The sequence below is a fragment of the Sinohyriopsis cumingii genome, chromosome 6, assembly GCF_028554795.1.
Source record: "Sinohyriopsis cumingii isolate HCF-2022 chromosome 6, ASM2855479v2, whole genome shotgun sequence".
Classification (NCBI taxonomy): domain Eukaryota; kingdom Metazoa; phylum Mollusca; class Bivalvia; order Unionida; family Unionidae; genus Sinohyriopsis; species Sinohyriopsis cumingii.
This window is the reverse complement of record NC_142966.1, coordinates 41,500,510-41,524,595: the sequence shown is the minus strand read 5'-3', so window position 1 is coordinate 41,524,595 and position 24,086 is coordinate 41,500,510. Positions and strand designations below refer to the sequence as shown.

General features: G+C 42.5%; 1 protein-coding gene across 1 annotated transcript in view; it reads left to right on the top strand.

Annotated features, from left to right (window-relative positions):
- Positions 1–24,086, top strand: part of LOC149796779 (allene oxide synthase-lipoxygenase protein-like) — a 65,126-nt gene that overhangs the window by 2,072 nt on the left and 38,968 nt on the right. Inside the window, exons 2-3 of the mRNA XM_089961427.1 lie at positions 1,720–1,764; positions 2,417–2,545. Of these exons, the coding sequence (XP_089817553.1) occupies positions 1,720–1,764; positions 2,417–2,545 (174 nt within the window). The remainder of the gene's footprint in view (positions 1–1,719; positions 1,765–2,416; positions 2,546–24,086) is intronic.

The window sequence follows — 24,086 nt, the reverse complement described above, 5'->3', positions numbered from 1 at the left end:
ATTGTTTTCAAATATTAGTTGAAATTATCCAGCATATACACTTACCAGACGTTGTGGGTAAGTCTTCTCCCTAGGGTCTTTCCATGAGATCCACTAGCATCTCAAAAACTTACACATTACTTTTTAAATTGCGAATTACGAATGGGTGAGATGAGGGGGAGAGGGGAAAGAATGGGTACAATTCATTCAGCAATAAGACAAGCTATTCATTTTGTTTCTATAGTAGTAGTAGCAGCAGTAATAATAGTAGTAGTTGTTTTTGTAGTTGCGATTGTTATCGTTTATATTTTCCGGAACATTTGACAAAGAAAATTTGTGACTGAAATTGACACCTTATTTATGAGTTTTTCTTATATTTACACAGTGTTATCTAATAAAGAGAACCCACCTCCCCCCCCCCAAAAAAAAGAATAACTTCGATCAGTAAACATGAATAGAACAGAGTGGTGTCCTATGATTTGTCCACTTTGGTAAAAGAAAATGAACATTTTTAATCTGTAAAATATCGTTTTTTTTTTTTAAAATCCAAGACATACATTTTAACATCATATCATGTTTAACATAGGGAACTAAAAATTACAATGCAAGTATATGTACTTCTGTTATGTTTCACTGATAGTGATTTTGTGTCTTATATGATGATAACGTGCATTTTGGAAACATTTTAATACGCTTCTGCACGCTTACTTAAATTTTATACAAACATTGGCTGAGGGGATTACTGTGGTTAGCTTGTACTTCGAGAAGAAAAAAGGTTTCTCTGTATTTCCACCATCTACATATACAATAAAAGGTTTCATCATCCGTGGTTACTATTCCTTGTGGATTGCTTGCACCTTGACAGGGAGCAAACCTATTAATAATTTTTCCAGTCAAACTGTCAGAAGCCAGTGTCACTGTGACATAAAGAAAATAAGTGTTTTTTGCACACTAACATTAGTTCAACATTCCATACGGGGGCCCCGAGTGGCCGAGTGGTTTATAGCGCTCACCGTTACGGATCACTGCCATCTCACCTGTCTGCGTGGGTTCGAGTCTCAGATTTGGCTATTGTGGTTATGTGAGAAAGCTTGCCAGTAGCTTCTCGTGGGTCAGTGGTTCTTTCCGGGGTTTTCCCGGGTTCTTTCTCCTCAATTTATTCAAGCCGCTATGTATAGTCTATCTTGTGCTGAAAAATGGCGTTAAACCCTACAACAACAACATTCCATACGTGGACCAAACTTTGTGGATGATTTACTCATGCCATAATAAAGAACTTAGTATTTGGGTGAAACGTCAGAAGACAAGGTCACTGCGAAAGAAGAAAAAATGGTTTTTGCGCACAGTAACATAGATCTATGTCACATGCCTGGCCCAAATCTTGTGAATGGCTTGCACTATAAAGGAAGTCTATTGATTCTGAGGTCAACATATTAAAGGTAAAGGTCACCGTGACTGCAGGAAGAAAAATAGTTTCTCCACTATGTTGTTCATATTGAGTCCTCAACAATTCTGTATAAATGCCTTCATACATTGCACAATAAATAGCAAGACACATTTTGTTTATTGATAAGCTTAATTGTCAAAACGAATCGTGTACAGAATGAACTGGAACATTAGTGTTATGTGTTTCTTTGCCTTTGGGATTGAGTTTAATTAAGCGTACACCATTATTAGCTTCCAAATTTATGCAACATCATTAAGTAAATATAGATTTGTTTCATATTTTGTTTTTTGCAGGTGAAATCTATGCCAGAAGATGAAGCCTTCTCGTTTAGTTACAAAGTAAGTTATTTTATATTCTAGCGCATGTACAATCATCAGAATTCTAGAGAAGACACTGATTTTTTATGTTTAACTGACCATCTGGATATTTAATGGTAATAATAAATGCAGTCAGGAAATTGCATGTCACTTTTCTTTTTACTGGAAGATTGCCAAAGTTCAATATCCTATTTCAAGTATGGCAGAATGATCTCAGAGCTCACTTTCTTCGTCTCTGTTTCACTCAGTAGCTCCATGTTTCAATACATATCTGAATTTAGATATTAAATATGCAATCATTTGGCATTAATATTGATAGATTATAGTTTTAGGCAAACGTGCGTAACTTTTGTCTCACCGTCGATGCAAAAGGCAAGAAATACTCTACACAGTAGTAATTGTGTTTTCTACGTGATCATTGTTTGATGGCTGGCTGGCCGCTTTTAGCCTAGTTGTATTGACAATTTGTTTTTCTTCATACAATCCAAATTGGTACAGCAATACATTCTGCCGCGATACTCCATAAAGATTAAAAATCTACATCGGCTTAAAAGTCAAAGGTCCAGGTCACGGGGAGGAGGTTAAAGAATCTACATTTGTAGCTAGCTGACTTAACATCACATCTGAAATTTGTACGTCATCCACGTGTGCAATTGTTATTTTATACTTTCAGTGGGACATTTTGAAGCTGAAGGCAGAACTTATTGTTACCAGCAAGATTATTATGTGGACGAGTGGGAACTGGAAGAGTTTGATTGATCTTAGAAATGTATATACAAAGGAAATCTTCTATGAACCCTCGGTAAGCAATATATAAATATGCCAGTAGGACTAGCTTTTACAATTCACAATGGGGACTTTCACAACTCTCATTAAAATCATTGGAGGTTCTTAAAAAATTTTTGTAATTAAACTTTACAGAGCTTTACGAATCATGTTTTTGAGGGACCCAACCCCACGTTAGTATTCAGCTGAAAGATAAAACTGTCGGCCACTTCGGTCATTCGGTCGTGTTAATCTTTATTTATAATTTTTTCAGGTTACACTATGTTTTCGTTACCGTTTTTCACATCGTCACAAGTGCAGGTATTATGCATGGCCAGATTTGGTTAGGCGGGATACTATCTGCATGACTTTACTAAACCCGGAAAATTATACGTACCGGTTCTTTCCGTAAGTTGTGATTGATGTAATAAAGAAAAAAAAGATCAACATTTTGTGTACCTTTTATTACAAATCTCAAAAACTACCCCTAAAGCCCATACATTTTCCTCTGTTGTTGCCAATTCAGTGTCTTCTATTTTTATTTTTATGCCATGCAGAATAACTGTATCATTTGAGTTTAATGAAGTCACAATCTTGATTTGTAAACCTGACCAGTAAGGAGTTCCAATCCACCAAGCAGTCAGAAGCTCTGATCCATGCTCCAGGCATAACACGATAAACAGGCTGTAAAGACATTGCTTAGCAACGATGAATAACATAAGTACTACCAAAAACCAGCAGTAGATTTATTTGTACTGTATCATGGGTATAATGGGTACAATCAAAAGAGGTGTACAAAATGAACCATTCCCCAGAAAGGGAATGTTAATATCTCTCTCATTGAAACTAAGTTATTGTAGATGATATCCATCAGTACTATAACCTGACAAATTAAAATTTGAAATGAGGCGTGAACATGGCCTCTCATGTATTTAATTATAATTTTCCTTTTAAATGGAGGTGTACATCGATAAAAGCGACCGGTTTTAAACCACATATAATTATTCGGACCTTAATGGTACCATCTACTAACTGTATATACTCGCTTATCAGTCCAGTCAAAGAACAAACTGTAAAGGCCCAGCTGGATCTATTCAATTTTTGGACTTCGGATGGGTCTGGCGCTAGATCATAGTGTTTTTGTTGTCCTGGAATAATAATCCGATGCGGGATCGTGAATGGATTGACGGATCATACTGGGTCAGTACTATAACCTGACAAATTAAAATTTGAAATGAGGCGTGAACATGGCCTCTCATATATCTGATTATAATTTTCCTGTTAAATGGAGGTGTACATCGATAAAAGCGACCGCTTTTAAACCACATATAATTATTCGGACCTTAATGGTACCATCTACTAACTGTATATGCTCGCTTATCAGTCGAGTCAAAGACCAAACTGTAAAGGCCCAGCTGGGTCTATTCAATTTGTTACGATTGACCTGTGGGGAAAAAACGACATAGATCCCGATCTGAAGGTGCAATATAGGATAGCTGGTCAGGTTAGTGTTATCTGCGGGGGGGGGGGGGGGAGGAGGAGGGGGCTCAACATGGAAGCGATTATACAGTAATTAAAAGACTCCGAAGCTTCTTAAAACGTAACGAGGCGTAGCCGCTAGCTAGCGGGCCTAGCAAACCTAAACGACCTTACATCAAGACATATCTAAGTGAAATCGATATGACCATGCTTTGATGTCTCAGAAGTTGCTAGTATAATATTCATTGTGTCTTTCTTCAGCTGACAGACAAGACAAAACTACATCGTTGATGAAATTTAAACGTGGTACTTTCCATCTATATTGCTAGTCACATGACTACCCAATCTCGCAAACTTATGTCCATGACATCCGACCCCCAATAGGGACGTGATATCAACAAACAAAATAACTTTCCAGTATTGTAGAAAAATTCAAAAATGTTAAAAGAAAGTCGGGTAATGTTTATAAAAAACCGAGGAATACAAAAAACTCAACATATTTTTTTCGAGGAAAATTACTAGAAACCTCTTTCATAGCCTGGAGAAATTTCGATTCATCAAGCAGAGAGCAGATGTCAACGAGTTAGTCACGCGACACGTAGTTGAATCTGTCTTTCTTTAGGCTGATTTGATAAAGGTTTCTCCCGAGAAAGCAATTTCCTACAGGTATAAGCTATGTGTAACTTCGTCCTCTATTGCTTCTGTATTGAAATTGAACCTTATCCCGTGTCGGACGCATCAGTTCACAACACGACCTATTTAGGCAGCCCTGGCAACTTTGGGATTGGTCAGCTGATCAACGCTTTCATTTTGAGCTTTCGATTTTCTTTCTTGTCATGAAACCCAGGCAATTTTATTGCATTGTCCTTCCCGAGATAAATCCGTCAACGGTCAAGCCATGACGGAGAAATTTGGAACGCATTACTTGTAAAAGCCTATTAACCCACGGAACGATCGTATCTGTTTCTTGATTTCAGGTCTAGTAACATCTCTGAGTGCTTCAATTAGGTCAGGGTGGGGTTTTAACTGCACTGACCCGCTTACTTGTTGGACTTCGCATTCCAAGTTAGAATATGCTATGATACATATGGTGGGTTCCGTTTTGATATTGGCCTTGCGGAGTGTGTCGAATAAGGTGATTAGGTACCTTCAGTTAACTCTGTAAACACACTGACGTAATCAATTCTCTCTTTTCCAACACCAGTGGAGCACCCTGGGTGAGTTTCGTACTGGTATCTACTTTCGGTTCCTCACTTGATTGTTCTTGGAAGACCGCAGTACATATTATGTTCAATACCCATTTGCCTGCTTTTTATGGCAAACACTCCACGGTCGGCAGAATCACGCCGGGCCTATACAATTATGCTAACACGTTGTCAGTCGTCTTTTACATACTCAATTGACCTATCCAAATGGATTCATGCGCCGCCGTAAGTAATTTAAGCTTGAATTTCTGAGACAATAAATTGAAAGAATGTTCTACCTTCAAACATGATTAACTGCCTGTACATTAACCTTTGCCAGTGCACAATTTTCAAATTTCTCCCTCATTTACAATGTTTAATGGCACCAGACTCATTTTTCTCCGCAGTTGCGCTCAAGGATGCGTCCTATCCTTGCTCTCGCGTAAAATCATTGCGCGAGATAACAGTCACCACTTCAGGAACTTTCAACTTACGCTATAGCATTTTTTCTATCCGCGCTTGATACCAAGTTTTCACCGCTTATATAATGAGAAACCGAAAATCTCACATGGTTCGGTGTCTGGAGTCCTCGATATTTCCGATCGTTATGCGTTGTTGATCTGGAACTATACCATATAATCATCTCATCCGCGTACAAGCCGTGCAACGAAGCTATAACTTCTCTCGAAGATGCCTTTGTCGATCATATCAACATTACAGCGCGAGTAGTAAATGGGGCCACCCTACGTACAATGGGAATTAGCATTACAGGGACCCCTGGGCCACTCTACGTACAAGGGAAATTTAACATGGCGAAAAATCGTGGGCCACTCTACGTACAAGGGGAATTGAACATGGTGAAAAATCGTGGGTCACTCTACGTACAAGGGGGAATTTAACATGGGGGAATAGAGTTTGGGTTTGTCTAGGGACAAGGGGAATTGAATATGGGATTTTTTTAAAATTTTTTTTAAAATTTAAATTTAAATTTAAATTTAAAAAAAGGGGTAGGCAATGGAAAGGCTATCTCTTTTCGAGAAATATGGCTGGCCCTGAAAAGGGCCTTTGGCTTTCTTCTATTTCCTCCATTTACTCATCCAGCCCCTAATCTTTCCCCAAATTCCTTTTTTCTTCTTCTTTTCATTTTCCGGTATCCAGTCCGGGTACCCCATGGCTCGGAACTTCTGTTGGATTTTTATCCAGTTATTGTTCAGTCTCTCATATTCTTCTTTTTTCTTTCTATTCTCTTGTTCTTTTCTATCTTTTGCCCACCTGTCCTTAATTTTCTGCACTTCTTCCTCTATTATCTTTTTCATCTTTTCTTCCGCTTTCTTTAGTTGTTCAATGCCCCTTTTCACGAACATCCACTCTGACCATTTCTCTAGCTCTTCTAAATAGCATCTCACTGCTTTTACCTTGTCCATAGACTCTTTTATAGTCCCTACTCTTACATACTCTGGTTGAATCAATCCTCTCAATCTCTTAACTTCTTCCTCTATCATCTCCTCTATCATCTTCCTCGCTAATTGTAGTTCATTGACATAGTCAAGACTTTTTCTCAACCTCCATTCTCTTTCTATCCTTTCAATAGTATACTCTCCATCCATCATCCAAAAGTAAACATTTCTTAAGTCATTAAACAACGCCGACACTTCCATCTTGTATCTTATTCCGTAGAATGGTTTGAACGACGAATACTGTGGGTTCTTATACGAAAAGCGCGGACGTGAAGGAAAACATCCCCCTAAAAACATAAAATTGATCTTACCTAGATCATGAGCAAACAACGCGCGGACGTGAAGGAAAACATCCCCTACTTTCTCATTTCATATAATAAAACCAAAACTATACTCTTCACATACGCTAATAAACAATAAACAAACCCATAATCTACTATTTACACAAACTTACGTGAGCAGTTACAAACACAAACACAAACACACAAAATAAACAATAAAGAAACCCATAATCTACTATTTACACCAACCTACGTTAACAGTTACAAACACAAACACAAACACACAAACACATACACTCTCACTATTAATAAAGAGTTAGTGTTTATATTCACACTACTCTACATACACACATTGGCAAATCGATAGTTATTTCTTTTCTAGAGTATTGGGTAGCCCTGAAAAGGGCTGTTTTTTGGAACTTCATGGACACCTGGTTAATGGTGGCACCTTCCAGGTCTGGCGCCGCATACACATCTTGTCCCCCAGTTACTTTTTACCTTTTTGGGGGAGAGAGCAGAGGCAGGATATGTGGCTTCAGAATCCCAATTTTCGGTTTCTGGGATTCTGAAATTTTTTCTTCTCTCCTTTTCCTCCTCCTCCTCTTCTTTGTTTCTTCTCTCCTCCTTTTTGTATCTTCTTTCTTCTTCTTCTTCTTCTTTATATCTTCTCTCCTCCTCTTCTTTGTTTCTTCTTTCCTCCTCCTCTCTTATCCTTCCCTCCTCCACAATGGCTTCCGCGGCCAGTTCATTTAATATGCGCCTGGCATATTCCAGATGCACATGAAGTTCCAACAGTTTCGTCAGTCTCGTGTTCATTTTTGGTGTTGATCAATCAACAAGGGTAGTTGGACTGCCGAACGAGTTTCAATTTATAGTGAAAGCGCGGACGTGAAGGAAAACATCCCCCTAAAAACATAAAATTGATCTTACCTACATCATGACCAAAAACAACAACGCGCGGACCTAAAAGAAACACTCACTCACTTTTTATGCTACCCATCACTATTTTAAATTTTTTTATAAATCACTTCAATAGACTATCCACATACGCAAAGCAATCCAATCTAACCCCAAATATACACCTCAAACACCAAAAAAACATTATTTTAATCTACTATTCACACCAACTTACTTTAGCACTTACAAACACAAACACACAAACACATACCCTCACATTTTTTAAAAAAAGAGTTAGTGTTTATATTCACACTACTCTACCTACACACATTGGCAAATTAATAGTTATTTCTTTTCTAGAGTATTGGGTAGCCCTGAAAAGGGCTGTTTTTTTTTTGTTTGCTATGGCATTCTTTTTTTAGTTTCTAAGAATGCGATGTCCTCTGAGGATAGACTTTCTGGCGATAGGTCTGCTTCTTCGGAAAGAGAAGAAGAACTCTTTGCTGTCGATACGACAATCGACAAAGCCTCTGTCAGCTTCAGGTTGCTGCTGCTGTTGTTGTTGTTGCTGTTGTTGCTGCTGTTGCTGCTGTCTCTGAAGTCTGTACTTCTCTGTCCATTCTTCTTTCTCCCTGTTCATTTCTTCTCTGAAGAGCTCTTCTATCAGGTCTTCAGTGACTTTTAACATTCTCACATTCTCTATTTCTTCTGGCTTCGGTATCAGACTGTGTCTGACCCTATGCAAATTCACGTAGGCTTCGTTGAGCTTAGCTAGTTTGGAGCACATCTTCGTAGGAGGATGAGTCGACAATGGATGGTTAGACTGGAAACAACCCCGGTTCTTAAAGTCAAAGCGCGGACGTGAAGGAAAACATCCCCCACACGGTTTTCGAGCCGCAACGTTCAGTGAGTGTCATGAGAGGGATAGTAAGAAATGAAAGAGCATCAATCCAACATTCTTATAGCTAAACAAAAGACAAAGGCATTTTTTTTCAAAACACAACATTTTTTATTCAAAAATCACTTAACACTAAACAACAACTCTAACATTTTTAACAATAATCCAACACTATAACATCAAACAATTTTTTCAAATCACTAACATTTTTTTCTCAATTGACAATCTACTTTAAACAGGGCTGACAACGTTGTGAATGAAATTGTGATTTCCACTTTTGGAAATCATTAGGCCATTGATGGACACTACGTTTCCTAGCTTGAGACAAAAGATAAGCATAATGGTCACAAAACCATCGATCTACTTTCACATCGTTTCTAGTAGAAGAACGAGGATCAAAATGAGTCACTAAATGTTCTAAGGAATAGCCCAGGCTGCGATGATGCAGAAAATACACACAGTACTGTCCACACACCAAGGAATCTGTGCCTTGTAATTTCACGTTATTGAATCGGGTGGTCTGAGCATTTCTTCTCATAAAGTCGATGATATCGTCTTCCAAAGGGGGCAATCCGTACGAATCGAAATATTCACACATCCTTCTTGAGGAAAGTAGACGGCTACCCAGTGGGTTCCTGGGAGATGACTTTCGTCCGTGTTGATCACGTAAGCTTGATGGTCTTTAGGTTTGCGATGAGGGAGTTCATCTTTAGCACAGACGACAGGATTCCAAGAAGCCGTATACGAACTGTGGTTCAAAAGGTAATAAAGTTCCCAGGTATCCATTGATTTGTGTGTATGTTTTCTTCTTCTTCACAGGTAATAATAAGTCATCAATTCGATCCTGACTTTTTGCTTGAAAATGTCTGACAAATAAACGGTTATTCGTTCTGTTTCCTCACTCTGATTCAGGAGAGCTTCGATACGATGGATCTCTTGAGTGGTTAATGGTGGACAAGAATGTTCACGCAAGTCTTTATACCACTGGTGCAACACGTCTTTGTCCGAGATGAGACTCCAAGCTTCGTCCAGATATTCGTTCAATTTTTCTTCTTGACTTAACATCAGGCATTTATCGTGTTGAATTTGACTGGGATGATCGTTTTGACATCCACAGCAATTTTTCTTGATCAATTCCGTCATTTTTTCGACCAAGTGTTTGGCAAAACAGGAGACTAAATGGGCTTCTTGTTCTGGCCATCTCGACTTCATCATGATCACTTCTTCTTTTTCCACGGTCTCCTCACATTTCATGTCCAAAGTTTCTCCACTAGGTAAAGAGGGACAACAGTATTCCATGGTTTCTAGTAATCTAGGATGACTTCTCTCAAACTGTTGATTTCTATGGTATTATCGAATTCTGCATACAGGATGACGTTCACCGTTTCATCAGGGTCTCGGTCTTTAAACTGAATTTCCACACGAATCTGGCCGGATTTTATAGGGTGGAAATGTCCCTCGTCGCTGCCTTGGTCTGGAGTGAAATCAAAAGCCCACAAAGCGTAGCCTTCTGCATAATCCTCGTACGTAATACCGTGACTGGTGTTGGTTCCTAACTGGCCGGTGGCTTCGTACAGGGACAAGTACGATCTCAAGTAATTCTTCTTGGCAAAGTCAGGTTCGAAAGGTCGGGTACACAAGGTTTTGCCATCGCGACTGACTTCGATCTTGGACACGCCAAAGTGTTGAAAGTAGAAAGGATTTTTTTCGGCAGCTCCGTTGAAGGCTGTATTCTCGACGATACCAACGATCAAACGTTTGGGTAACTGTCCTTGGAACAGATGATCTTCGATCATGGATCGCTGTCCCTTGGAAATGGTGAAGGTTTTCACTTCCACGCGTCGTATGGGATACTTGGCAGTCGTTCTGCTCAACGTCTGATTGATGTCGTTTCCCACTTTAGGTAACACTTCCACACGGCGTACGTAGAGTCTGGCTTCTATGATTTTGGTTCTGTAACCGTCACTATCAGCCATCAAATGGAAAGCGGCACTGCTACGATTCAGTCTCAGACGGATATCCACCCCGTTCAGCAAATACTTTTCTTGCAACCACATGTCCAAATGCAAACGATCCATCAGTTCTAAACTTGTGTCGACTCCCGTGATTCTCTTTCTTCGTTCTACAAATCCGTCATTGTTCTCTTTCTTTTCATCAGTTTCCAAATTTTCAAACTTGGTAGGTTCGTCAGCTTCCCATAGCACACAGGCGTTGAGATGAGTGTTCTTGGCATCTATTCCGTACGTCAAGAGATTTTCCAGGTAGGCACGATAAGGGTAAGTATCCATGCTGCTACTGACCAGTTTGTTATTCAAGTACAAGTCCACTCCACTGAACAAGGAATGCATGAAATTGTTGACGGGAGCTACTGCTTCATCGTCTATAGGACCTCCAGTCTTATCTAGAATTTTGACTTTCAGGTACAAGTAACTGCTATTCAGATCGATGTAATCTTCGGGCTGTCCTTTGATTTCAAACTCGATGGGAGCGGAATCGGCCAATGAGGAGACGGGATGAAATTCCACCCATTGGGATTCTTGCATGGTCATCATGGTGGTGGCATGGCAAACAGATCCAGTTCCGTCTTGGAACAAGCGCAAGACTCTCGGTGCATCATTTTTTGTTCTTTCTCAATAATCGAAAACGTCTAAGTCTCGAACGGTTCTTCTTTTCTTGGCCTTTCTCGCTTGAAGTCTGGTGAAAGGGTGTTTTCTGCGTCGTCTCTTTCTGCCTTGTCCTTGCTGAATGCCTGACTCGGTAGCGTGCAGGGCATTTATAGGTGTGTCTTGTCGGCCTAAACTGTCTTTGCCCGTTTGCAGCAAGACATTTTTGCCTGCCCTCATGAAGGCTTGTTTAGGGTTTTGTTTGTCGATGATGACATTTTGGAGAAATTCTTTTCCTTGCGTCAGTGCCGCATCTTTCAAGGCGTGCAATCCGCGTGTCACCATCGGTTTCAACACCGGGGCCACCGAACGAAAGGCCGATTTTAACATATCTCCTAAACCGTGTCCTCGCTGTCGAGCAACCCCTCGGTACACTGGATACATGACTTACTTACGAGTCGTGAGAGAACCGTTTTCGAAAATGGAGTTTCACCGTGACTTTTCCTTTGGTGAATGGAATATTTTGTCCCAAATCTCCTTTTATAGCAATGTTGACCGTGTCCAAATACGACTTGCTGACCGGCAAATAGTGAGGATGGACAAATTCGCGGTGGACGTGGTAAGTGTTTCCACCTTCCTCGTCATCGTTCGTGACAGAATCTACTTTGAAAGGAATGACACGCAGTAACGGTACGGAGGTGTGTCCCACCACGTTGTACTCCACCACATCGGAATACACGAACATCAAATTCAGTCCTTGGTTCAGTTCTACCGGGGCACGAAATAACTTGCTAAAAGACTCGTTGTCGTAAACGATGGGTAATTCGTTTTCCTTGAGCATGGTCTTTCTCATGTCCATGTCTCCGCCCAACATGTCAAACGATTCAGGACAAAATAAAATGGACATGATTTTACTCCGTTCAAATTTCATCAAGAAGCGACGAGATGCTTTGTGGTACTCCATGGTGACACTTTTGTTGACATGCTCCAAAGCTTTCAGAAACACGACATTAAACCTGGAGGCTATGGTGCTGACCAAATGTTGACCACTAAAATAATAGCCTGGGGGAATGAACAAGTGATAGGTGGTGTACTTTTGTGTACGGGTTTTCTTGTCATATTTGACATTGCTATCCATCCACTGTTGCATTTGCTCGTCATGAACTTCCACATCAAAAAAATTTTGATTGGGAAGGACATTGAGGACTTGGGTCGGGTGAATGATTTCTACTAAAGCCACTTCCCAATGGGCTTCGTGATCTAAGGGGATGGCCTGAGGTAATTTGGCCGTGTAACAGCACAACGTGTTGTGGGGAAACACCTCCATGGAACTGTCACTGGGTAAGGTTAAGTAAAATTGGTTTTGGTGACTCATAATTCCAGAGTTCTGTGGCTGTCTGAGGGGTTACTGGACGTCAGAGGCGTGTCTCCGTCTAAAATGGGGTTCTGATTGTGGTTGAAGTGGTGACTGGCACTGGCATTGGACACAAGGTTCCCGGGGTTCCCGTTCGAGGAGAATTTCAGGGAGGGATTAGGAAGCAGGTAACCGATGCAACTGCTCAATAAAATGGTCCACAATTGTTTGTCTCCTTGTTGCAAACTCAAATTGGCAATGGCTGCCCCGATGACACAATACACCACGAAGATTTGGCAGAAAAAGACGATTTGCGTTTTAGGCACACGTTCTCCACACCACTCCCACAAGGGTTGTTTTTGTAAATCTTGCACAGAAGAACTAGGTGAAGAAGGAGTGGTCGACGTAGCTGCGTCTGCTGTGTGAAAGGGCATGATGGTCACTTCTTTTTATAGTCGATGACTTGCGAAGCGTCGATCCAAGAATCAAAACTGGGTGGATATCCTTTCCAACGTACTTTGACTTCTTTGACACGTCGTTTGCCCACTTTATGGGTTCTGCGTTCGAGAATGCTTTCGATGTCGTACACGTCGTCTTCTTTTTTGGTGACACGTTGTAACTCGGGCAAATAAAACGTTCCTTTGAGCACTTCTCCGTTCATGTCTTCCAATTTATAGACGGCAGGATGACGGCCATGCACTCGACCAGTGACACGAAACAATTCGGTCGTCCAGTTAGGTAAGTAACCTTTGTCGAAAGTGCGTTTGGTTTTGCCAATGCGCACCCAATCTCCTACGACCAACTCTCCACTTTTCTTGGGGACAGCCCTCGTCGGGGACGTACCGAACAGGCGCTCAAACACCAACACTTCGTTGTCGGGAGTCACGTCTTGCGGGGCACGTCCGATGCTTCGATGGTAAGATTGGTTGTACGCTTGCACCAGGTGTGGTAAGATGTCGATGTACTTCAGAGTGTGGTGATGCGTAAAATATTTCCACATGCGTTCTTTCAAAGTGCGTTGAAAACGTTCCACGATGCTGGCTTTGGTTTCGGGATTCTCGGTGGTAAAAAAATGAATGTCACGTTTCTTTAATTCTTTTTGGAAAGCTTGGTTCAGAAATTCGGTGCCTTTGTCCGTTTGCCATCGAAGAGGGTGACGACCGCTTTGTTTCAAAACCCGTTGCAGGGCTCGCACTAACTCGCTGCTCGATTTGGAAGTCAAGGGCACGACCCAGGCAAATTTGGAAAAGACGTCGATGACACAAAACAAATATTTGTAGCCACGATTGTAGCTGGCCAAATGAGAGACATCGGCTAAATCGGCTTGCCATTGATGATCGATGCCTTCCACTCGGGTGCGACTTCTGGCAAACTTGCGTCGAATGGGTTTGTGTAAAGTGTAGGTAGCTTGTTCTTGTAACCATCGTTGCACTTGAGGTAAACGGAGACTTTTCAGTCGCGTTTTGGCAGCACGATACAATTTTTGAACTCCTGCGTAACCTGCAGGATGGGAGGGATCGTAGTAAATGCTGGCTAAGACTTTTTCCATTTTTTTGTGTTGGTTGGTGTGTTAATAAGACACCCACTCTTGGAGGATGTTACTCTTTTTCTCTTGGGGTACTTTCTTGGATTGCAATGCTTTGCGTGTGCGGCCTGCAATAGGTGTCGAAGAGGAGGATGTCTGAGCGAGGGATATCGGTTCTTGTTTCACTTCTGTCTTCACTTTCTTTTTCTCTTGTGATGAAGAAGGGGTGGCCATCATCTTTTTAATCCATCCAATTCTGGAGGTAGGTGGTGTTGTTAACTTGCGTACTTTTTCTGGTGGAGTTTGAAACCCTTCTTCTTCTTCTCCTTTTTCTGTCTTGGTCACGGGTAGTGGTGGTACTGGTACTGGTACTGGTACTGGTGATGGTGCTGGACTTTTCATCAAGGTCTTAAAATCTTTCAGAGTGGGTAGAGCTGTTTTGTCTAAAGCTTTCTGGTGAAAGAGTTGCAGTTGTTGCAAGAGTTGACCGTACTTTTGCGATTTTTCTGTTTCGGACAAATCTTGGCGATCCATCAAGGACTGCAATTCATGTTGTAACTGGGACATCTCGCTCAAATTGGGATTGGGAGGTAAATGCCGGGTGCGTTGTTCTTGCCACCGATGGTATTCCACCCATCGTTTGTAAGGCACTAAAGCTAGTTTTCGTCCTTCTATGGGGTTGTCAGCGGTCGATTCTGAGATCTTGGGACTTCCGAGGGCCTTTTTATCTTGCTCCCACCAGTCCTCCCAACATGGTTCCCAAGACTCCTTTCAATATGGGGCCTAACAAGAGAGGCAAAATGCCTCCACGTTGGACCAACATCTTCTTTTTTTGACGAATGGGAATTTTCTTTTGAACCATTTGGCGAAGAACGTGACGATGTTTGCCTAAGCATTGTTTCTGGTGTTTGGACAAAGGGATCGTGCCTTTCAAAACGTTCAAACAACATTCGCACACGGTATCGATGACCTCTTTGGAGGCCGTTTGAATGAGTTTTTTTCGATGGGGTGGAGAAGCTTTGGACAGGACAGATAACATGTCCCCATGTTTGGCTAAACGTGGTGGCAGTCCTTTCCTTTTCTTTCCTTGGGGTTTTCTGGAGGGTGACATTTTTGAGTCTTCAGGAGCACCAGAAAAAACACTGATACCCTACTTGGTCACAGGCCTTTTTTATACTGGAACGCGTCGCCACTGATTGTCTTGACGTCGTATCAGTTTGAGGACAGGCATGACACGTCGTGCAGGGGTACGCAACGGACTAAATCGAGCCAGTTCTTGCTTGGACAAATCCAGTAAACTTTGTAACATGCCCGATCTTTCATGGACTTTGATTTTGGGAGAAGGTACTTTGTGAGCAGCAGCCACTGCCACTAAATTGGAGGGTCCTGCCACTGGGGAAGTTCTTTTGGGGGTCATCAACGGAGAAGTTCTTGGTGTGATCAACGTCTCCAAGTACTCTTCAGTTCCTGGTGTCATCAACGGAGAAGTGGACAAACGTGAGGATGCCGGAGACGCAGTCACTGCCGTGGCAGATCGTGGTTTGCGAGTGTAAGGTTGCGTCCTGGCCGAAGTGCCTCTCTTGCGACTAGTTTTCTTCTGTGGACTTTTCTTTTTCTGGGGACTTTTTCTCTGTTTCTTTTTCTGGGGGCTTCTTTTCTTTTTCCGGGGTGGTGGTGTCTGGTAAGAGGAGGGTCCTGCCACTGGAGAAGTTCTCCTTGGGGACCTGGTCTTTTTGTTCTTGGGGCTTCGTTGGACTTTTGTCTTGGGGATAACTTTGGGGGCATTAGGATCCCATCTTAAGAGAGAGCGAATGATGACCCCTCCTAGAGTACCGCTCCCTCCAGGTTTCAAAATGATTTGTTTTTTGGTTTGAGTGTCGATGCGGGGATCGGCCAGTTGGACCAAAGCGACTTTGTTTCGATCGAAAAAGCGTTTGGTTTGATGAGGAATCTGAATGATTCCTTGGAGTAATTGACGTGCCGTCACCGTGAACCATCGTAAGACTTCTTTGAGACTAGCTTCTAAGACACGAGCTCGTGTTTGTGGATTTTTTTCTCGACTGATGCCATACAAGGCACGAATCAATTTGACGGGAAGATGCGACTGAAGGGACGTCATGTTCGCACTGTGTGAGACAGACGAAAAAAGGTCTGAGGTTGTTATAGATTTTTTCATGGGGAGTGAAATGAAGTCGAGGACGGAGACGTGTACAGGACAGGCCCTCCGTCTTGGCACCAGTGGTGAAACAAGTGGGTACGAAATCGCAAATCCTCTGGAGTCGTAGGTTTCAAATCGACGAGTAAATAGGCGTGTGGCGTTTGAGTGGCATCGTCGTACGCCTGAGTCAGCCAAGGCGTTCCTAACTGTTTGGCTAAGACTTGCACTTACGATTTATCTCGAGGGCTTTTAAACAAGACCACGTAATGCGCATTGAGACTGATGGTGCGATGGGCTTTACTTTGTTGAAACAAATTTTGGGTGATGTAAACGACACTGGCATTACGGTGATGCCCTTTGCGCGTGAACCACAGTTTAATTTCTTCTTCGTCTTCTCCTAACATGTCGTCGAAAATGACCAAATGGGTTTGACGGGAGTCAGAGACGATGCCGTCGTCTTCTTTAGGAATGCCTTCCACAAACACGATGGAATCGCCTTGACTTTCTCGCAAGAGGTTGTATTCCGATTGCCACTCTTTGTAACACCACACGATCCGTTGAGGTGGCCGATCGATCAAATGATGTTTATGTTCGATCAAACGTTTGACGAATTCGGTTTTGCCTGAACCGCTAGGTCCAGCAATGAGCATGTTAAAGGGATGGCGAAGATACAAAGCCTCCCAACTGGCACGATCTAAGTGTTCGTCGATGACTTTGACAGTAGACGAAGAGGGAGCAGAGACAGCAGAGGTAGCCATAGTGTTAGGAATGTCACTTGTGACACGAAAACAGACAAGACAAGAGTTTATATACTTTTTTCAGAACACGTTTATTGAATGTTTTTTTTCAAACATGAATACGAAAGACAAAAATACATAAAAGCCAAAGGCTTAAGTACAAGAATTAAAGGCACATGAAAACCATGAACGTGGAATAAAAACAAGTGTCTGTACAACAACCACATGTTTTGGGTAAAGTTCTAACCAGTTCTATAGTAGGGGGTAAGGTCACACAAGTGTCCTCCCGAAAGGGTCTTTCAGGCCTGTCCACGACAGTCCCGTCCTGGGTGACGGGTTCTTCTGGCACCGTCACTAACACGGGTTGAAAAGTAACTTTTTTCCTTGAATAACTCTCGTGCATACTGGGCCACCTCTTGGGTCCAAGCCAAACCAATCTGGTCTCTTCTTCGTCAATGACATGGTAAGTTACTTCAATGAACAATGAACTATCGATCTTGCCTAGGGTTCCTTTTTATATACAGACCAATACCGACGTGACCGTACGGCAACGTAAAGTGATTGGGAAGTCGCACTCGCTTCTGGTATACAATTTGATAGGCTTTTTCCAAGGGTCGACTGACGATGTGGTGAGTGGGTAAACGTACACTCTTGTTCGGTTGATAGGTGGTCACTTTAAAGTTTCCATCCTCTCCCGATTGCAAGGCTTCTTTCAATACCCCAAAGATGACCACTCGACTGGTACGATGATTCAGAGTCAGTCCTTTCACTTTGCACGTCGTGTGCACTTCTCCTTGTTTGTCCCGGTATTCGTAGCCGTAATTTTTGGGGCCGCCACTGACGAAACTTAGAATCTTGTCGTCGGGATGCTCGTCTGTCCAGGCTCCTAAACGGTCTCCTTCGATGTCAGGGTAATGTTGAATCGGGTGATGGATGTAAATGCAACTGTCCGTGTCAAAGTATAGGACGCGTTCTTCTGACAGTTCTAAAGCTTCGTACAATTTTAAGCGAGCATGAGCTGTCACGTAAGCCGCAATGATGACATTTCCAAAAGGGTCGTCTTGTACAAAGTCCAGATCTTCTTCGTAATTGACCAAGATCAAATCCTCTCGAACGACGTCCACGTGTTTCATGTATTTGGTTTTGTCGTGAATCATGTGGAAGTAGCGGGAAGGTTCTGTCAAATATTCCGTCTTGGGTAAACACGGTCGTTGTGCCATTTTACCCCACAAGCAATTTAACATCACTTTGGCAAACGATCGCCTGCCTTAGTTTTTCTCTATGTGGTCTAAAGAGATGCCTTCTTGTTCATAGTATTTCTCTTTGAATTGTATTTGGTCTTCGGGAGTGTGACACCAGGAAGGATAGCCGCTGGCTTCTTGCTTCAGTTTCAAAAAGGCATCCACGTAGTCGGCGAAAATGCCTTTCTGCGTGGGGTCACCCTTGTGGTATTGTTGTGTCTTAGGAAAGTGGCAAATTTCGTACACTTCTAACAGTTGGTATCCCATGTCCAGAGCTTTGAACAATTCTACGCTGACCCAGGTTCCCGTCAAGGCACGTTCTTCCTGGGTGTGATGGCAAGGTTGGTCTTGGTTGCACGTTTCGGCACAAGTACGGCACAAGGGAAACATCAGTTTGCCTTGACAATGGTGAGGTAAGACGGGATGGTATAGGTTCGTGGGAGGCAAAACTTTGCACTTGATCAAGCCTTCATATTGTCGAATGTTGACCAGGTCGATGTGTTCCGTCAGCAATTGTGGGTGTCCTACAGGAAAGCGACAATATTTGCACACGTAGGGATACAGCGAACACACGTCCAAGTATTTGATTTCTTCTCCTTTCTCTTCGTCGGCTTGGTACAGCAAACAGGTGGCATTGGTCCTTCCTCCGTACAAACTATCCCTCGGGTTCAGTGGGTCCATGAACTGGTAACTTTCCACGAGGCGTTTAAACTCGGGATCGGTTTTCATACGGTGCTCGTACTCGTGTTCCCACATTTCCACCACTTGGTATCCTTGCTGTTCTAACTTTAGGCGTCGCTGACAAGTGTCCTGGTACAAGCCTTCCATGGTCCGTTGTAAAAACTGATTTTTAGTGTCACGGTCAGGGTAACAGACGGGACATCCGTGAAATAAGCAACCGTTAAACTCGTACACGATCTTGGGGTTTTCTAAGTCCCAGCCATCGACCGAATACGTTCCAATGGTCTTTTCGCCTCCTCCGTTGCGGGCATGCTGAATCCATTTATCTTCCTTGTCGCACAAGTAATGTAACCAACGTAGGGCTTTGACCGAGTATTGACGTTTGACAAAGTGGGTCGTTTGAGGACTGATGACAGCCACGGTGTTTTCAGGCATGAATCGTTGTCGATACACTAAGGAACACGCTTTGGCAATGGTGCAAGCTTCTTTCAAAGGATCGACCCCTCCGTGTTCCATGAACAGTTCTCGAAATTTTCCACAGCAACGTCGTAAAATGTCCACGTCGGAACGACAATACTTTAGCATTTCTTCCTGAAAGTCGAAAGGGTCCGAGGCGTGAGCCTGGTACCAAGCGTAGAAATCTTCTCGTTGTTCGGTACGCATGTTGTCGGGGTCGTAATAGTGAGCCTCAGGCAAATGGGGTAGAACGGCGTGTTGATTGGCTTCCGTATTGAAAAAGTGTGGAAAGTATCCTTTAGCCATTTCTGTCATTCCAAACGTTTTAGGCATTCGGCTCAAAGGCATGGCCAAGTAACTCATCGAATCTTTAAACTGCACTTGTCCCACTTGCATGAAAATGATTTTGGCTCCGTTCAAAGTCACTTTAGGACGTTCGGTGCCTTGTTCCGTATAGTATCTGAGAAGAAACTGTCCATCGTATCCGGAGAAATTGTGAGCCATCACTGTGGCATGACGATGACAATCTCCGTATCGTTCGATGTCCTCTTGGCTCCACGTCTTGACGATGGGGTCTAAGACCCATTGGGCAAAATCGGCTAACGTGTTCGGTCCTCGAAAGATTTTTTCACGCCCTCCAGGAATCTTGCTGCAGTGAGGGCAATGACTGAAGATAGGTTCTTGAATGCACTTCTCGCACGCTCGATGAGCCACGCAGAAATTAGGAATGTGAATGCCGGTCTCTTGCATGCATTCGAAATCGAAAAAGATGAAATTGCCTTTCTTCTTGTGACCGTCCTCTTTCTCTGGTGGGGGTTGGTATTTTTGCACGTAACATTCGTGTTCCAAGTCCACGATGTGGTGACAAATGTGACATTTTTTCTTTCCTCGACATACGTGTGCCTTGGTACTATTGGTACGTATGCCTTGTCCGCAGGTAGGGCACAATCTCAGGAGTTGACAAGCACATTTCTTCTGTGAACCTTGTGTTTTCAAATGTTGTTGGTAACAGGTAGGGATGACAAACGTGCGCAGACAAGTCGAACAAGGCACTGGTTCTTCGCTCAGACAGGGTGGAGAGGCCAAACATCCTGGGCATTTCCATCCACAATGCTTGTGTTGCTCTCGATTGTTATAACCATAATCACATTTCTCACAGTAATATCTGTATCCCAGGAATCCGGTGATAGTGGTAATGGTATCGAAATGGTCATCGTGATAATAAACATGAATGTATTTTCCGTCCTTAAAGTCTTGGCCTCGAAACAACAGAGGTCCGCGCATTTCTTGAGGGTGCACTTTCAAGGTGTAGCGTGGAGCTAGGGCATCTTGCAATTTTTGCGTCTTTGGACAGACCAGCTTGTTGCAACAGGAGTTCTGCTTCATTTCGTTGTTTGGCTCGATGGGAACGTTGAATAGTGTTCCAGGCTCTTTTCCATTCTGTCGTGTCGTTCTTGTTGGCATAGGTTGGTCCCACCACGATGGCTCGAGCTAAACACATCTGGTCTTGAGGGTTGTTAATTCGGACGAGACTTGTTTTGGTGTTGCGAAGGTCGTCCACCAATAACATCTTTTTGCGTCCAGTCCCTTGAGGAGGAGAGACGTGGGCCATTTTCAGTGTGGCTTTACCATCGGTGATGTCAAACTGGTCATTAGATTGTTGTACGTGTTGAATCTTGTCCATGACTTTGGAAGGGGTTAGTTCTGCGGGTCTGCTAAACTCGATCCAAACAGGGGATTTCAAACCGTCGTGATCTATGGATAGTGTCAAGCGATCGTCTTCTTTGGGTTGACATTGTCGCTTGAGTGCGGTGAGCAAAGAATCCCACATCTCGGTGATAAACCCTTCTGCTTTCTCTAAGGGTACGTCGGACTTGAAATCTTTAAACTTCACCGTGTAGTTGTAAGCCGTGGTTCAAAATTTTCTAGAGGAGCGCTTTTCCGTCTCTAGAATGGAATAGTACTTTTCAGGGTTGACTAAGTGTGGTGAACTTGGTTTAGAGGGTTCGGATTCTGGTTCACTCATGTCCTCTTCAAAATCACTGGCATGAATTTGTGCCAAGATTTCAGCCCTGGTACGAGGCGATAGATCACGTTTCTGCCTCTTACTTTCTTCTTCTTCTTTCTTCTCGAATGAATAGGATCGTTTCATCTTGAGTGCAAAACGTCAAATGACTCAAGTTTAAACACCATAGACTAATTTATAGTCATGGCAGACCAGCGTATATAAAAGGGTGTGTGTCTTGTCCTTTTCACTATTCATTTCACCCTCAAGCCGAGCACAACGATGGAAGAGACTAACCAAATCGAACGTTTCGTCAGAGCTTTGCGAGGGGTCATTAGAAAATTCTCTTCAGACCAGCCCAAGGACTACTCTCCTTCCTTTCGAGATAAAAGTCAAGATACTTGCTATATCTGTAAGAAGAACGGGCATTGGTCTTCAGAGTGTCCAGACCGTCAGAAAAGAAAAAAAAAACAGGGGCTAAAAAAGACAAAAGTAAAGATACCTGTTATTATTGTAAAGAAAAAGGACATTGGTCTCCAGATTGCCCAAAAAAGAAACAAGAGGAGTCAGAAGAAGAGAGGGATTCTTCGGAAGAAGAGAGGGATTCTTCGGAAGAAGAGAGGGATTCTTCAGAGGAAGAAGAGGAAGAAAGAAGACAATTCTATTTACAAGAGGCAAAGAAACAGGAGAAGAAAAGAAGAAGGGAAGAAAATGAGGAAAAGACGGTGAAGAAATTCAAAAAACAGAAAGACTAAATAAGGAGAAAGAAGAAGTCATTGAACTTTTAATTAAAGTGTTGTGTTGTGAATTGTGAATTGGATTGTAAAAAATGGAGAAAAGAATACATTAATGATACAAGGTAAGTATCTTTGAGTTTTGATTTTAAAATAAGAAGCTACACTCACGCACTCGTACACAGACACGTACTATAAGTGTAAAATGAGTGGGTTTTTTTTTCTTTGAGTTATTGGCAAATTGAAATTGTATTTCTTTTCGAGAAATGTGGGTGGCCCTGAAAAGGGCCTTTTTTGGTGTAGGGGTGAGTTTAACCAATCAACTTTAACTGCCTTAAGCCTTTGCCACGGCCAAGGCCTACTTCTGAACTGCGTAATGTTGATGATGATGATTGAGTTGAAATCACTAAGGGTGGTACGGCAGGCTTAGTCACAGGGTTGACGTGTTTAGCTCGGGAAGGTCGTATTCTCTTCGGTCGTGATAAAGAAGTCTGATACATTTGTTTCAGACTTCTTAACTCCGCTAAAATGTCCAACAGTACCGTGACCGTTTGATTTTCACCCTCTTGTTTCTTTGCTGCTACTTCTTCTTGCTGTTGTTGCTGTTGTTTTTTCTTACCTCTTCTTCTTGCTGGTGCTGCTGCTGTAGGAGAAAAGCTTGTTCCGCTTCCTTTTGTCGTTGTATAAATTTCTCCAATTCTTCTTTCTGTCTCTGTCTAAAATTCTCCACTTGCGGTAATGAAGAAGGTAACGAAGGTTCCGGAACAAATTCTTGCGAGGTAAGAAAATCCACAAAATCCCAATGTACCTCTTCTGAAAGTAAGTCCGGGTTCCCTTGGGCAGTCTCCCCTGCTGGTGCACCCCAATGGATCGTTTTCTGAGTTTCCGTCATGTTGAATCACTGTCGCATAGATTGACTGCACACAAGCGCTAGCGAATCTATATAGACCACGTGACGTCACAAACTGTTCTCTTCGGATTGGATGCGAGCTGACTGAATTTTGTAACGCGTGTTCGGATTGGTGAATGAACTCAATCCGTTTCAATGCTACCTCTGCCTATAAATAAGCGCAGTTCACTACATTGATTCACCTGTTCTCGTCGCTTCAAGATGTGGACCACAGTTGAGTCATCCACCCTTGTTTCTTCCATGATGTTTAGGACGGACATACCCATGTATGTCCGATCCAAGTGGACCGTTGTCCACAGGACAAACACCAGTCTGTGGATACGTAGGATCTACGTTGAAAGACAAGGATGCCTGAAAAGAGTGCTGATTTACGGACCAACAGTGAGACGCAGCCTAAGAACAAGAAGAAGAAGACCAATGCGGTGCCCTTTATGTTAATGGATACATTAACATAAACTCAAAGGCCCTTTTCAGGGCCAGCCATATTTCTCGAAAAGAGATAGCCTTTCCATTGCCTACCCCTTTTTTTAAATTTAAATTTAAATTTAAATTTAAATTTAAAAAAAAATCCCATATTCAATTCCCCTTGTCCCTAGACAAACCCAAACTCTATTCCCCCATGTTAAATTCCCCCTTGTACGTAGAGTGACCCACGATTTTTCACCATGTTCAATTCCCCTTGTACGTAGAGTGGCCCACGATTTTTCGCCATGTTAAATTTCCCTTGTACGTAGAGTGGCCCAGGGGTCCCTGTAATGCTAATTCCCATTGTACGTAGGGTGGCCCCATTTACTACTAGCGCGAGGGCACCTCTGGGGTTTAAATTGGATATGCTTTTTGGTGTGTATATGATTAAGCCATTTGACCTAGATGAAAAACTTTATTGACCAGGAAATGTTTTTAAAACACAACCCCTTGGCTTCTAAGTCGTGCAAGTATAATCTTTAAAGCATGAAGAAACTGAGGTTATTATTGATG